Here is a 14300-nt window from a genome sequence, read left to right as displayed (position 1 = left end):
GATCTGACATTTAATGAGAGACTCCGCTTAAACAATATACTGACTAAAATGTTCCTGCTTATGTGTTCAACCAGAAGGTGAATACAGGTATATTCAGACCGACAGTATGAGAAAAATAATGTTATTTTTAAACATTAAAGCATGTCAACATGCCCAAGTATGAACCTGAATATGAGCATAATATGAGACCTTTAAGATGGTGATGCACTAGTATTTTACCTTTTCTTTTGAGTTTAGCGTGTCATGAAGACAGTGAAAACACCCATTATGTTGATGTTCTGCTGTTATATCCTCTGCTGTTCTTGAAATCGTGCTTTAATCACCCCTCTCAAAATTAAAACAAGCTGCACTGGAGATCAAAATTCGAGAACAAATTATTAATACTTAATCATTCTGAAACACTGTTATTTGTTAGGATTCAGAATTTGATAGTATATGTATGGCTATACCACTGCTGTACTAGCATTTTTGTTTTTTTAAATAACCAAGGCACTTCAACAAAAAACTTTATTTTGTTAAGAAAGCAGTGATCAAAATTAGAGAACATTGTGTCAGAAAAGAAGATTTCAACAGTGTTTTCTTCTATAGGATTCAAAAATGAATAGGAAGTGTAGAGGCCACAGCTTTGAATGACTTCAGCACATCTGAGCCCACAGGACATCACTAGTTTCTCACACTGCTCTGGTTTGATCCTGGTCCATTCTTCTTTCAGTCTCCTCCACAGTTCAGTTACTGTAGTGGGTTTAATAGACATTACTTTGCTGCAGAGGATTTTCCAGAGATTGTCTATGGGGTTTGGATTGCCCATTTCATTGTTTCAATATTCTCAGCTTCAAGGAACTGCCTAACCTGTTTTGCAGTGTGACAGGGAGCATTGTCTTGCATAAAAATTGCAGCTGATTGGGAGACATTTGCAGTGAACGTATTGCATGTTGCCGAAGGAGGTTCACATAAAAATCTGCATTCACCCTGCCATGTAGCTGTACAAGAGGCCCAACTCCTGCTGCAGAAAACGTCCCCCAAACCATGACATGACATTGCTAAAGTTCAATATCAATCTGAAGGTAAACATTATGTCCAGCGTCGGACTGGGAACGACTGAACTCAAAGTGTCTAAAGAAGTCAGTTCAATTTGGAGGAAAAACTGTCAACCCCATAGAGAATCTCTGGAAAACCATTGGCAACAAAGTAATGTCTAAGAAACCCACTACAGTAACTGAACTGGAGGAGACTGAACTGGAGGAGGCTGAAAGAAGAATGGACCAAGATCAAACCAGAGCAGTGTAAGAAACTAGTGATGTCCTGAGGGCTCAGATGTGCTGAAGTCATTCAAAGCTGTGGCCTCTACACTTCTGTTCATTTTTGAATCCTATAGAACTAAGAAAACATTGTTGAAATCTTCTCTTCTGATACAATGTTCTCTCATTTTGATCACTGCTTTCTTAACAAAATAAAGTTTTTTGTTGAAGTGCCTTGGTTATTTAAAAAAACAAACATGCCAGTACAGCAGTGGTGTAGCCACAGTGGATATTCTATGAAATTCTGAACAATAACAAATAATGTTTCAGAATAAATCAAGCATTTATAACTTGTTCTCTAATTTTAATCTGCAGTGTATATCCAAGCGATCCATCCTCATCTAATATAAAAGATTAAGAGAGGACTTGTGATGTTTGCTTTAGTGGGATCTGAACTGGTGACATCGGGGCACGGGCCCCACGCCAAATCTCCATGAATCCACTCGGAGCTTTGAGCATGCTTAAGCAATCATGACCTGGCATAAGGTCCATGTACGTAATCAATTATTCATTTGGAAGGTGGGGGAAAGACGGCCCATCTGCTGAGGGGAGCAGTCCTGGCTGAGTTATTGAGCTGTATGCTGTCTGCTGTTTAATAATGGGCCAACTATGTATTGCTCTGTAGCACGGACCGGTCGCACTCAATCAATTTCAAATCACTGCATTTGGAAATGTAAACCAATAGGGCAACTGACAAACAACTGCAGAGTATTTGCTGGGACTAATTTAAGATTTTCTAACATGATGAAATCCTTTTTCTGTTTAAGGCAACAGCCACTGAACTGTGGTCCATAATGAGCTTCTGGAAGTTTATCTTGCTTCAGAGGCAGATGCTGTGGTTTTTTTTTTTTTTTTTGTAAATGAAGCCGCTGAAGAGACGTGAAGTTCATTTGCTAGAAGTGGCTTAAACTACCCAGCGGAAGAGAAGCGTGTGTAAGCATTCCTCGTTATTTGTTCACCCCTCTAATGACAATCCACTCTCACAAATAACTCCTGAGACCTGCTGCAGACATCGCTCACATCCAAACTGATTAACAGACTTCCCACAGCAAACGAGACACTAATGTTGAACCTGGAGATATTACACTGTGATTTAGAGACGTGAGATCTAAGTATATCCAGTGGGAAATATTTGCTGAAATCCTGTTTAAGTCTACGGTTGGGTTTTTCTTTATTAGTATTAATATATCAGATAAGAAAAGAATATACCATATGCTCATTTAAAAAAAAAAAAAGATCCACTTTGAAAAGTTAACATTTTGAGTTTCTGTTAACAATGTGTTGCAGTCTGATAAAATACGGGGTCATGCTGGGTCACCTTGTTTATTAATGTAAAATACAATCAACAGCCACCTTTAAAGGGTATTTGTTGAGCTTGTTGACACTCAAATGCATAAATAGCTATTTGGAACAGCCACATTTAAGAAAGTCCCAACATTTGAAATGTCTTACAGATTAGATATTAGCAGTACTGCATGGCGATCTGAATTGCAGATGATGCAGAAGGAAAGAAAATCAGATGCATAACGCTAGTCTACATAAATGTTAAAAATGGCACTGTGCTGCCACCCAGTGGGGACTTGTCTTACATACACTCAAGACTGTTAACAGCAGGAAAAGCTGTAGATCAGTGACACTTGCCAAAACAGTTCATCCACTCAAGAATAAAATTATCCTTGAGATCAACTCAGTCTGATTAACTTTCTTTCATTTAAGGAACATTCAATCGTTTTGTTTCAAGTTTACTATAAAAAAGACTTAAGGGCTGCCATTCATACCCACCATTCTGCAGACATATTTCAGAATCACAATCAGAATCAGGTTTATTGCTAAGTATGTTAGACATACAGAGAATTTGACTCCGGCTCATGCTTTACTCACAGTTTCCAAACATTTAACAGGACAAACCTAAACATAACAATAACAATAACAGAACAATAATTTAAGATAAAAAATAGAGGTAATATTAAAAATAGGTTAACAAGTAAATATGAGAAATTTAAAATAGAAAGATAAAATAATTGTGCAAAGTAAATATCTTTGTTATATTATTTACAATGATATACATAAGGTGCATTAGGTGCATGTGTCTTGTATGTCTGGCATGTGTGTGTGATGTGTCGGGTGGGGTCAATTGTTCAGCAGTGTGACGGCCTGGGGGTAGAAACTGTTTTTATGTCTGACTGTTTTTGTGTACAGAGTTCTGTAACGCCTGCCAGAGGGGAGAAGTTCAAAGAAGTGATGTGCAGGGTGTGAAGGGTCTGCAGAGATGTGAACTGCCCTTTTCCTGACTCTGGATGAGTGCAGGTCCTGGATAGTGGGCAGTTTGACACCAATGATTCTCTCTGCAGTCCTGATTGTCCGTGTCAGTCTGTTCTTGTCCTGTTTGGTGGCCGATCCAAACCAAACAATGATGGAGGTGCAGAGAACAGACTGAACTATTGCCGTGTAGTATTTCATCTCTTTCTTATTTCAACCTGTGTGTTACAAAGTTTCTATGGCCAGCTATGAGTGCTCCACATTCCACACAGTTCAATGATTACACTTTTTAATGAATGCACTTTGACTGAAGGAAAATCACAGGTTTAAAGTGTAATTCTGCCGCAAAATCAGCCCATGGTCCTTTTTCAGCACTTACATACATAAAATTAGCCATTGAGACAGTTTTTTGGGTGTATCAACTATTAACGGAGAAAGAGTCGCTAACAACCGGACGTGGCTAACACTAGTTAGCTCGGGGCAGTATGGTGAAGGCATGAAAACGTCTTTTTTAACCACTAATACTGCTCAAAATAACAGCAAACCTCTGCAGCAGCATGAGAAGAGTCTCTACACAGAAAACAAAGCACCAATGGGCTCCTTCCTTTGGGATTGACTTTGGTAATCCACTTGAATGGACTTTACTATGAGAGGAGCTGGTACCGGGGCCAATAGGTAAGTATTTAAAACACTCTTTTAATAAACTCTGGGTTCACTAACTACGTTGTTGGTTCTTCCTCTTATGTGTAAGGACTCTTCTCCTGCTGCTGCAGAGGTTTGGTGTTATTTTGAGCAGTATGAGTGGTTAAAAAAGACGTTTTAAAGCCTTCATCGTACTACCCCGAGCTAATCAGTGTTAGCCACGTCCGCCGACTCTTACTCCGTTAATAGTTAATACACGAAAAAAACTGTCTTGTTGTCTTATTTGAAAAGACCATGGGATGATATTGTGCCGGAATTACACTTTAAATACTGAAAGTAATGATGGCCGAATTCCATTTAGCTGCTTCAGTTTCAGGGTTCTGGTATCATGCATGCTGGATCAGTCACAGCTTACAGGGCAGTTGAAAAGAACAGAGCCATGTCCTGCTATGACACGTTCAAATGTCTGCTGTGAAAAAGGCCTATATACAAGTCTGTGTAAAAACACATACAGTACCAACTGTAGACTCTTTCCACTGTGTTCTTTTAGTTGAGGTTAAACAATATATACTGCTGTCTTTGTGATCTTTACCTTTTTTCATAGTTTAGAGAGAGTTGAGCTCCCACTTGTTTGTTTACTGAAATACTATTTTTCCACATTAATGGAAAGCAAGTGTACATACAGTCTGTAAAAGAAAGTATGTTAATGACATAAATTCTACAGTCCCAACTAGCTTAGGTTGGTCCAGTGAAAACAACATTTTTCATACTGGGGTCTGTGATGCCGTCAAATTTGCTTTTGGGGGTTGAACCAATAATCAATAACTGATGGGGAGCTGAATAAATATCTCAGTAAGGTGTCTTCTCGAAAATTAAATCGGAAAAATTAAAAACAGGGCTGGGGTGGGAAAAAATCTGTTTGTTGTTTTTACGCATTTCATTCTTCCCCATTTTGAATACACAGACTTATGATGAGTCAGCGGTTATAGCAACATTTCTGATACACAAGAGTGTACCTGCAAAATCACTTACCTAGCATTGATCCAGGTCATTGTTTCATAGATGGTTTTAAGAAGCACAGTGGTATATCAGATTGTGTAGTCCTCCATAAATCCATCTGTACTCAGTCAACCTTATTAGCAAGCACGCCATTTCACAAACCGTAAAAATGAATGAAAGAAATGGACTCCTACTGTAGCAAAGCTTTACTGAATCATTATCAGATATTCCAGAAAAAAATAAAGTTTATATAAAATTGCATTTGAGACGTCACATCACTTTTTCCGGTCAGTTGGATCAGTAATACGTTTCCTACTTCTTTTGTAGTTAGAAAACAGCTCATTGCAGAAATCTTCTCAGTGTAGTAACAATACTGCCAACATAAATTTCAAAAAATATATATAATTCTACTTCATATCTACAGCCAGCTGATGCCATTATACTGACAATACATTATAACTGTACGCTACAACACTTTTGGACAACATGTCCCATTTGAACAATTACACTGAGTAGTGGCATTAAATAACCGTTACTTCTAAGAAGACATTGTAAAACGGTCAGCTTCCCTTGTTCAAGACAGATAATGAAATCACCATCATAAGGATTTAACTACAGACATAACTTAAATGAGGGTTCAGACTTAGTGATCACGGCATATGTGGTCATGAGATTTAAAATGAAAAAAACAAAAACAAACAGTATATCTATCTTGTAAGAGTTAATGTGGAACAATTACATTAATAGCTCAGAAAATGTAGAATTAGGCCTCAATTTCACAAGTACAAAATCAGATTTTAAGATATTTCACATATCATCCCCCAGTTATAAACGATATCAGCAATTAAGGATATAAGTTGTAAAAGTTGTCATATTGCGGCATTACTTTTTGAATGAATTCAGTTCCGTAAGGCAGCGTAGTAACTACAACATGGCAATAAGAGGAGCCAGATTTATGGTCTAAAATAAATTTGGATATTAGGTTAGATAATTAAAGATGAAGTAGGTAACTTTTATAAAAAAATGTTTTACTGTTCAGTGTAAACAACATGGCGGCTTCCACGGATGAGATGAGCGCAGCTTTCAAGCAGCTTTATTCACTTGGATCCTTCTGTTGGAATATGGACGGGGCATCTGTAATTGTGCCTTTATCCATAAATTCGCATCACACCAACATGTTGTTTAGTCTCTGAGCTTTGCCCTGAGGCTGGTTGTACGTCATACGCTTCGTTGATCTGATTGGTTGATTTGGCCTGTATGTTGGTGATGGAGAGATGGTTTAGCCAATCAGCAACCAGTATTTAACCAGTATCGCCCATTCCCAAAAGATCCCAAAACGAGAGTTCCCAGATGGATATGCAGAGCCAATGAGAATCAATCCATCCATTCGGTCAGGTTACCTAATGGCATCTGCAAGATTCTACCAAGTAAACAATCACTCAGAGCCAAAGAGTCTCTGACCCAGTGTCAATGACTGCTTGTGAATTCTGATCAAACATGAATCAAGATTGTTACTGTATTGTCTATTTCTTGCATGACGTGTTTCCAGAAACATATTTTAGTGTACTGTTTGAGTGTAAAATGAGAAAGTTTGTGACAAAGTTGAGCCAAAACCAAGCATCGCTGCCATTAGGTGCAGCAGATTGAAGCAGAGGAACATGATATTTTCAGATTACTGGCACTGTATTACTGTTTGAATGCAGTGACAGTTCCAACATAAATTCATTTTCTTTATTTTATATTATATTTTTATACCTGCTTTAGCTTTAAGGTTGTCAAAAGTATTGATACTTTTTTTGATACCACGTGAAATGATACAATATCTGTGGGGGAAGAAAATCAACTGGCCCTCAACCGGTGTCAGTGACGGCATGCTCTCCAAAAACGTGAACAAGTGAACTAACATTACAGGGAAAAAAGCAATAATAATAACACCAAAGAAAGTAAAGGGCTTGTGGTGGATACTAAAAAAACATTTGTGGTGCTATCAAAAAAGGTATCAAGTATCTTTTTTTTAATACTAGTTTTGTATCAAAGTTTAAAATTCTGATGTTGTGACTTGTGACAACCTTATAGTTAATCCATTGACTGGAAACTGTGTTCTCCTTCAGGGATCATCGTTAACTTGAAGGTCAACAGCAACTGAGCCGCCTCATTGCCAATAAAGAAGTTAAAATGATTTTGAATGAAAAATAATTGCATGTAGGATTTCCACCTGAAAACGTAAAAAAAAAAAAAAAAAAAAAAAAAAAAGAGTATAGGATCACATTTTAGACGCAATATTAAAACTTTCACTCAAAGTCACAATAAGACAAGTGTACAGAACAAACGCTTTAAAACAGAGGCAGAACTAACTTCCATTAGAGTTGTTCACTCCCTCATGCTGCTGGTACCAGTGTGTGTATTTAAAAGTTCTGTGATGAGCAAATTAAAACATCAAAAAGGACAAAAATAGGGGGGGGGGGGGGGGGGGGGGATAATAAAAACATCAGTTGAAAAACCAAAGGGGTCATTTCCATTGTCCTCAATTGCAAAACATTATTTCAAAGTCCAGTGTTGCAAAAGTAATCCAGTGAAGTCTTCTAACCCAGTGGAGGTTCACATGTATTGTTGGCTGGGTTGAAAAAAAGGGTTTGTAGTGTGCTACAGTGACAGTGCAGTATCATATTCATGTTTCATCATGTTAAGAGTCCAAACGTTTCATCTCTTAAAATCAACATTTTAAGTCACAGTCTATGTTTTATAGAGTTTTCTTTCATCCAGTGTACTACAGCAGCTCTACGTGCTGCATGTGTTCAGAAAAGCTCAGAGTATTGGAGATCCAGTGGAGTGAATAACAAGGAATAAAACAGCATGATTCTACAAAAGGGGAGGAAAGCGGCACTAAAAGAGACAACCTACCCTTTAAGACGTAAGCCGTTTGCTTTTATGCAACGTACTGTACAGCATCATGAGATTCTAGTGTGTCAGCCTCAACTTGACCTATGGAGCAAAAAAGTCAAATAACAAGACGTTTCATCACTTGTCATCTACAGGGAGGCTGTGCTAGTTAGGAGAGACTGAGGTGTGGTTGACTGGATGGATTAAGCAAATTATAGGTTACTGACAGTGAACTCATACAAGAGATTCACAACTTAAAGTGGTTTTAACATGTTAATACTGGTGTTAAATGTTTTAAACGTTCCACAAGAACTAGGCTTAACTGTCATCATATTCCTATTATTTAGCACTTGGTTCAGTTTGTTCAATGTGTTGGTCAGTGTGTGGGTGCAATTGTATTGTGTGTGTAAGCTGCCTCTTCCCTGGTTCCACTTTCCTCTTATCCCTCAGTGTTCAGCACGTCAGTCCCAGCTTGTCTATGTGTGGATGGGTGAGGGGGTGAGATTTAGAAAGCAGTCAGGAATGAATGAATGTTGTGATGGCTGCTTCTCATTTCTTCATCAGAGCTCAGTGGTCAGGAGACCCCTGGGTTTGGCTCCATCCTCCGAGGCTTGCTGCTGACTCACAGTGCTGCGGGACACAGGAGTAGAAGGATGGCAGAATGACTGCATCAGAGATAGAGACTACTTGCTGGGTCAAAGCATTGAACATACACTTTCATGATGACAGACATTATGAGCATTTGGGTCCTGAAAAATGAAAAAGAAGGAACGCCATTAGGGATGCACCGAATTTGTGTTCGGCTGATATTTGCCGTGTTGACTGCAATCGGTAGATAAGATGACATTCACCGATGGTTGATGTTTATGTGCTGTGTTGCATCAATTTCACGCTGGCTAAATGTTATGTTAAAGGTTAAAAAGGCCTTTGAAGAAGTTGTGTAAGAAGGTTTTATTAAAAGGTTGTTTGTATGAATAAATGTGTGCATATTCAACAGTTGTTTTTTTGTAATTAAGATTTCTTCAATTCCGTCACGAAAGGGGAAACAAATAACACAAAAACCTTCAGTATCAGCATCAACTATCAACTAAATGTTATTATTTTAAGGCATTTTCCTGCTCGATCAGCAGGGGGCAGCGTTCTACCAAGCTTGCTTTCAAAACAAGCTTTGGGTTTAAATGTCGAGAATTTTACCTGGCAGAGATGGTGTTATGCGTGTGAGCGAGGTGGGGGAGGACTGGAGTTAGAGCTGCTCCCCCATCTGCAGGGAGAAGAGGGTTGACCTTAGCGGAGGGGTCAAGGTCGAGCAGGCCGTTAGTAAAGACGCCAGGAGGCTGCATTAGAAGGGGATGAGGGAGAAGGTAGGTGGTCATTCTCTATATAGCCTCTACATCAGCCAAAGTGCAGGGAGATGATGAAAGTGTATATGGAAGAATAAACACAGTCTTTTATCATCAGTTTCAGTACAATGAATACACATTAACATGTATACACATACACATGAATCCCTCCTAAATCATTTCATAAGAACCTATGGGAAAAAGGCAGACGGAGAAGCCAGGCATACAGCTGAGGCGGAGAAAAGTTTGACTGATGGCTAAATACAGGGATTGAGCACTTACAGCAGTTGTAGGAATGATCCAGCGAGGTGTGATGAGAGGTTTAGGCTGCTGCACTGGTGGTAGCTGGAAGACGATGAGAAAAACATTGTCACACATTACTGGCCATTTTAAGTCATAGGGGTTAATTAACAACATTTAACTCCAGATCACCAATACAGGTTTACTTCAAAACATCACTGCTAAACCACAAAACTATATTTCATAAATGCACTAAATAAGGTTCAACTTCTGTCAAATTTCTTTCTCCCATTATGTTTGCGTCAATTAGAGTTGTATATTTGGAACACTGAAGACATGAGTTTATCATTAGTGCAGTCCAGTTGGGTGGTTAGAGCTTATTTTGAGTCAAAGGTCAGTGTTAATCTTTCTTTCCTAGTGTTCTTGAGCAAATCAATTAATCCAGTCCATCTACAAAAGGTGCTTACACACATTTTCAGGAATTTATTAAATACCAAAATTTTGCAGAACTTCTCCTCATATGGAAGGACTTACCACAGGAGTTAGATCAGTGAAATCAATTAGGTTGTCAGACAGGGGGGCAGTGTTTTGCAGATCATCCTCCTCTGCTTTAACCTGCAGACGCACACAGACGCATACGCACACACACGTCAGGAGTGTAAACCATCTGGGTCCTTTCAGTCATCTTTAATAATAAAGTGTGTACCTTTTTATACGAGATTGGTTAATAGGATGGACCTGTAAAGTCTACCTTTACCCTTATAACTTCCCAGTAACTAAATTCAATGTTATTAATAACTTTACATGGTATCGAAAAATCCAATATTAACCGTAATCATGTGTGTCAATGGCTATTATTTCCATGGTAACCAATGAACCGCAATAAGTAACTTGATTGTTGATAATCATGTTACCTTTGGTGCCATTCCTTCGCTGGCAGACTCAGAGTGCATCTTGGGAACAGAGGGGTTTACATCTTCAGCTAGCCTCTCGACACTGATGAACGGAACAAGAGAAAGAATGAGCAAAGGACAGAGGATTTTTAGATTTCTGTTCCACATAGAAACATTAACAGAAATGTAATTCAAGTTCCTCATCCTTAAGTGGTATAAAAACATATTTCATTGGTATATGACAAAAATATAATTAATAACAATATCATCTAAAACCTGAAGGTATTCTTACACTGGTGTTATACAAGCTTGATTTTTGCTAAATAAATTAGTTCAATTATTAATTGATTATTAAACTCCTTCTTGATAAATGTTTTCTGATGTGTGTGTGTGGATTAATGAATGTATTGTTTCAGCACAGCATAAGTACACATTCTCCAGACTGTAGATAGAAAAGAAACAGCCTAGATAGTAGGAGCATTTACTGCATCAATGACCATACAGCCTTTGTGAATGGTCTGGTCAAGTGTCTGCCTGTGCTTGTATTTTTGTGTCATCGAACTATAAGCACCTATTGAGCAGAGACACCAGCAGTATCCAGGCAGAACTCAAGTCATGTGACTCAACACCCCCGACGACACAAACAAAAATACACACACATACTCACACTTCTTAAACATGCCAACAGATGTCAGCAAAGACCACAAAGAACAGGCAACACCTTTGTCCCAATGTTCCCATGATCATGGGGAATTGTGTATTACATTTGTTTTATGTCTTTTTAGGGGGACAAAGGCCTGTATAAAACTATAGCGAGGATACAGGGACTGTGCAATAAAGTTGATGCCACTGAAGGAAAAAAATTGAGAAAAAAACAGATATGTGTCTTTTTCCACCCAGAAGGAGAAGGAATCTGCAGCTCAGAAAAGATTCCCTCCTCGGTTAATCGATTCTCCTAGTTTCTCTTTCTCTTGTTTTTTTTCCCCAGCCACAGTGGGAATAATGAATACATACAGAATGTACCTGGAAGACTAGGTACTGTGTGGAGTTTTTACTTTGCACGTACAAAGTAAAAAAAAAAAAAAAAAGCATTTAGTGCATACAGAAACACAGACCTGGCCCCTGCTGATGAGACCAGTGAGGCTGGCTTGCGCATGTCCCAGGAGTCTTGGATGTCAGGGCGACTGCTAACAGACAGAGACGAGTTACTCCCCATTCGCCCGGTACGCACTTTCAACCTGGAAACCAACAGTACATGATCTTGTTTTGTGACGGAAATTTTGTGCCCACTTAATGCGCAATTTCTGCATTAAATATTAAAAGTAGAGAACCCACAATTATGACTCACAGTACGGGTTCAAACCAGTCCTTTAGTGAGTAACATGTCCTCAAAATAATAAACACATTCATCATGAATCAAGATTTAAAAATGGTACAGGGAAGGAGGACAGGGGAAGAAAATATAACATTTAAAATGGATATATATACACACACACACAAACACAAAGAGCATTTACCAAACCTAATCATTCTCATGGCTTGTTCTCTCTGGCTCATTCTCCCCCTATCATCCAGAGCCAATGACTGCCTCTGATGCAAGACAGCAACAGGGATTTGCTTGACTATCTGTGGAGCCTTGCTTGTGAGAATGAGCTGCAGGTGATGTAATGTTGTGAGCTACGCTAATAATCCTCATGAATATTCAAGTAGTTAATCAGCTCTAGCAGCAGGGAGTGCTGAGATTGGCTGAAGCAATGTGTTGACAGTTGGCATGACTCAGAAAGATGGAGGAGGGAAAAAGGCCCAATTTCAAGACAATAGAGCACAAATGACAATGGCTTTTCTCCTGTTCATGTGTGCTTGGTACTGACTTGACTGTACTGTACTGACTGTTTAAAAATATATTTTTAAAAGCTGAAATCACTAAACAGATCAAACAAAATACTGTTAGGCTAAATACATTTTGGGGGTCCTAGCAGAAACATATTCACTGTTCATTCCAGACAAGTTATTTAGTATATATGTATATTTAGAGTTAAGCATCTAAAAACAACTATTTTGTTTAACATATTTTTCCCACATAGAAAGAAAAATACACTCAGAAGGGGCTGGAAGCACATCTACTGTTTCTCCCTTACTGAGTTTTTCTGCATCTGGCTTCTCCCGCCCACGGCTGCTCATGCCAGCAATCGGTTGAGACTCTTTGGTGTTTACATTCTACTAGCTTCTACCCGAGGTTGACAAGCAGGCCTGAGGTAAAAGAGTAGTGTGCAAACCGTTCATAGTGATGATTAAAGACATAGGAGAGGATCAGCCATAGCTTCAGACAGGAGGCTGCGGGGCGGTGGAGCCTCTTGGGCGACAAACTAACTTGTTGGGTGCAACTCGAGGACTCGTGGAGGGGTACTTTTAAGATTTTTGTTTTTGGATTAATTAATTTGTTATAATTCTCTACAGAATGCAGACTGTACACGGGTAAATGAGTTATTCCAGAGTGTGGTCATACCTGGCAGAGGCCTCCTGCAAGTTACAGTTTTTATCTCCAACGATTATGACATGTTCCTCCAAAGATCCCTACACAGAGGAACAGGGAGAGAGTGAAAAATGAATCAAGGACAGAGGGGTAGGGGACTTAAAACAGCCATGCATCTCCATCTAACTTGATAACAGAATCAATATGGACTTGGCTAAATGCTATTTTTTTATTATGATCTTCACGGCTGTCTTATACAGACAACCACAAAGATCATGGGAGTATCAGCTCCTCCCCTGAGGCAGACGTTACAGGGTGCCCTTAAGCAGGCACTGTCACTTCAAACATTCCTTTGTCCCCCTGTCATTTAAAGCTCTTAACACCACCTACCTGTAGGCTAAAATATGTGCATTAGAGGGATCTGCTGTTCTTCTCAATTTTCTTACATTGATAGGCATGTGCAATTGATGGATGTATGTGTTGTCTTGTTTTTACTGTTGTTTTTGCTTTTATCTGATCTCCTCTTATTTCATATACATTAAAACATGGCATTACAGTTTCCTAAACCAATTAGAAGCATCAAAGGTGGGGGAGCACCCAGCACTAAGAATGCACTTGTTAAAAATATCTCCCTCCCCAAATGTACACCCTACCACTTGGTTAATGAGTCCAAAAAAAAAGAAAAAGATTAATTTGCTCACTTCTGTTTTGCTGTCACTCACAACATATTTTGAAAGCTTTCTGCTGATTGATTAGTTGATATAATCATTAAATTTGAGTCAAAAGCCGAAGAGTTAACAGTGCGGACCATGAATCCAATTCCCTGGTGGGGGCCTTTGTTGCATCAATCAAGGGAATTAATCATTCCCTATCACTCTGCCATCTCCATACTCACAACTCTATACTTTAGGCTAAAATGCCCTAAAACATATTTCTTAACAAACAGTAATTTGAAAAAAAAATATCTAGACATGTTTGGTCTTTGTGTGATGAGTAAACAATGCAATGCATCCAGTTTAGTGGGGTCTGTACTTCACCTTGAGGGCAGCAGCCTCGACTTGTGCTTTCAGGATGTTACTTTTTAGATCCTCTGAGGTGCACAGGGGAGTGACAACTGGACTACTGCCTGTACTGCTCAGACCACACTTCTCTGTGAGCTTCACCACATCCTCCTGTTGGAGCAGGCCCGGGTGGGACACACACATTTAGTAAGAAAAAAAAAAGAGAGAAAAATATGGTTATGATTCTGAACAAACCAGATAACATGTTATGCTAT

General features: G+C 38.9%; 1 protein-coding gene across 1 annotated transcript in view; it reads right to left on the bottom strand.

Moving 5' to 3' along the window:
• Nucleotides 1-7521: 7521 nt before the first annotated feature.
• epb41l5 (erythrocyte membrane protein band 4.1 like 5) overlaps nucleotides 7522-14300 on the bottom strand; it is a 35375-nt gene continuing 28596 nt past the window's right edge. Inside the window, exons 19-26 of the mRNA XM_083921656.1 lie at nucleotides 14062-14196; nucleotides 13058-13125; nucleotides 11667-11789; nucleotides 10573-10654; nucleotides 10193-10273; nucleotides 9701-9763; nucleotides 9273-9412; nucleotides 7522-8708 (exon numbers count right to left, since the gene is read on the bottom strand). Of these exons, the coding sequence (XP_083777782.1) occupies nucleotides 8639-8708; nucleotides 9273-9412; nucleotides 9701-9763; nucleotides 10193-10273; nucleotides 10573-10654; nucleotides 11667-11789; nucleotides 13058-13125; nucleotides 14062-14196 (762 nt within the window). The 3' untranslated portion in view covers nucleotides 7522-8638. The remainder of the gene's footprint in view (nucleotides 8709-9272; nucleotides 9413-9700; nucleotides 9764-10192; nucleotides 10274-10572; nucleotides 10655-11666; nucleotides 11790-13057; nucleotides 13126-14061; nucleotides 14197-14300) is intronic.

The sequence above is a fragment of the Echiichthys vipera genome (genome assembly GCF_963691815.1).
Source record: "Echiichthys vipera genome assembly, chromosome: 10".
NCBI classification, from domain to species: domain Eukaryota; kingdom Metazoa; phylum Chordata; class Actinopteri; order Perciformes; family Trachinidae; genus Echiichthys; species Echiichthys vipera.
This window is presented reverse-complemented; position numbering and strand designations above follow the sequence as displayed.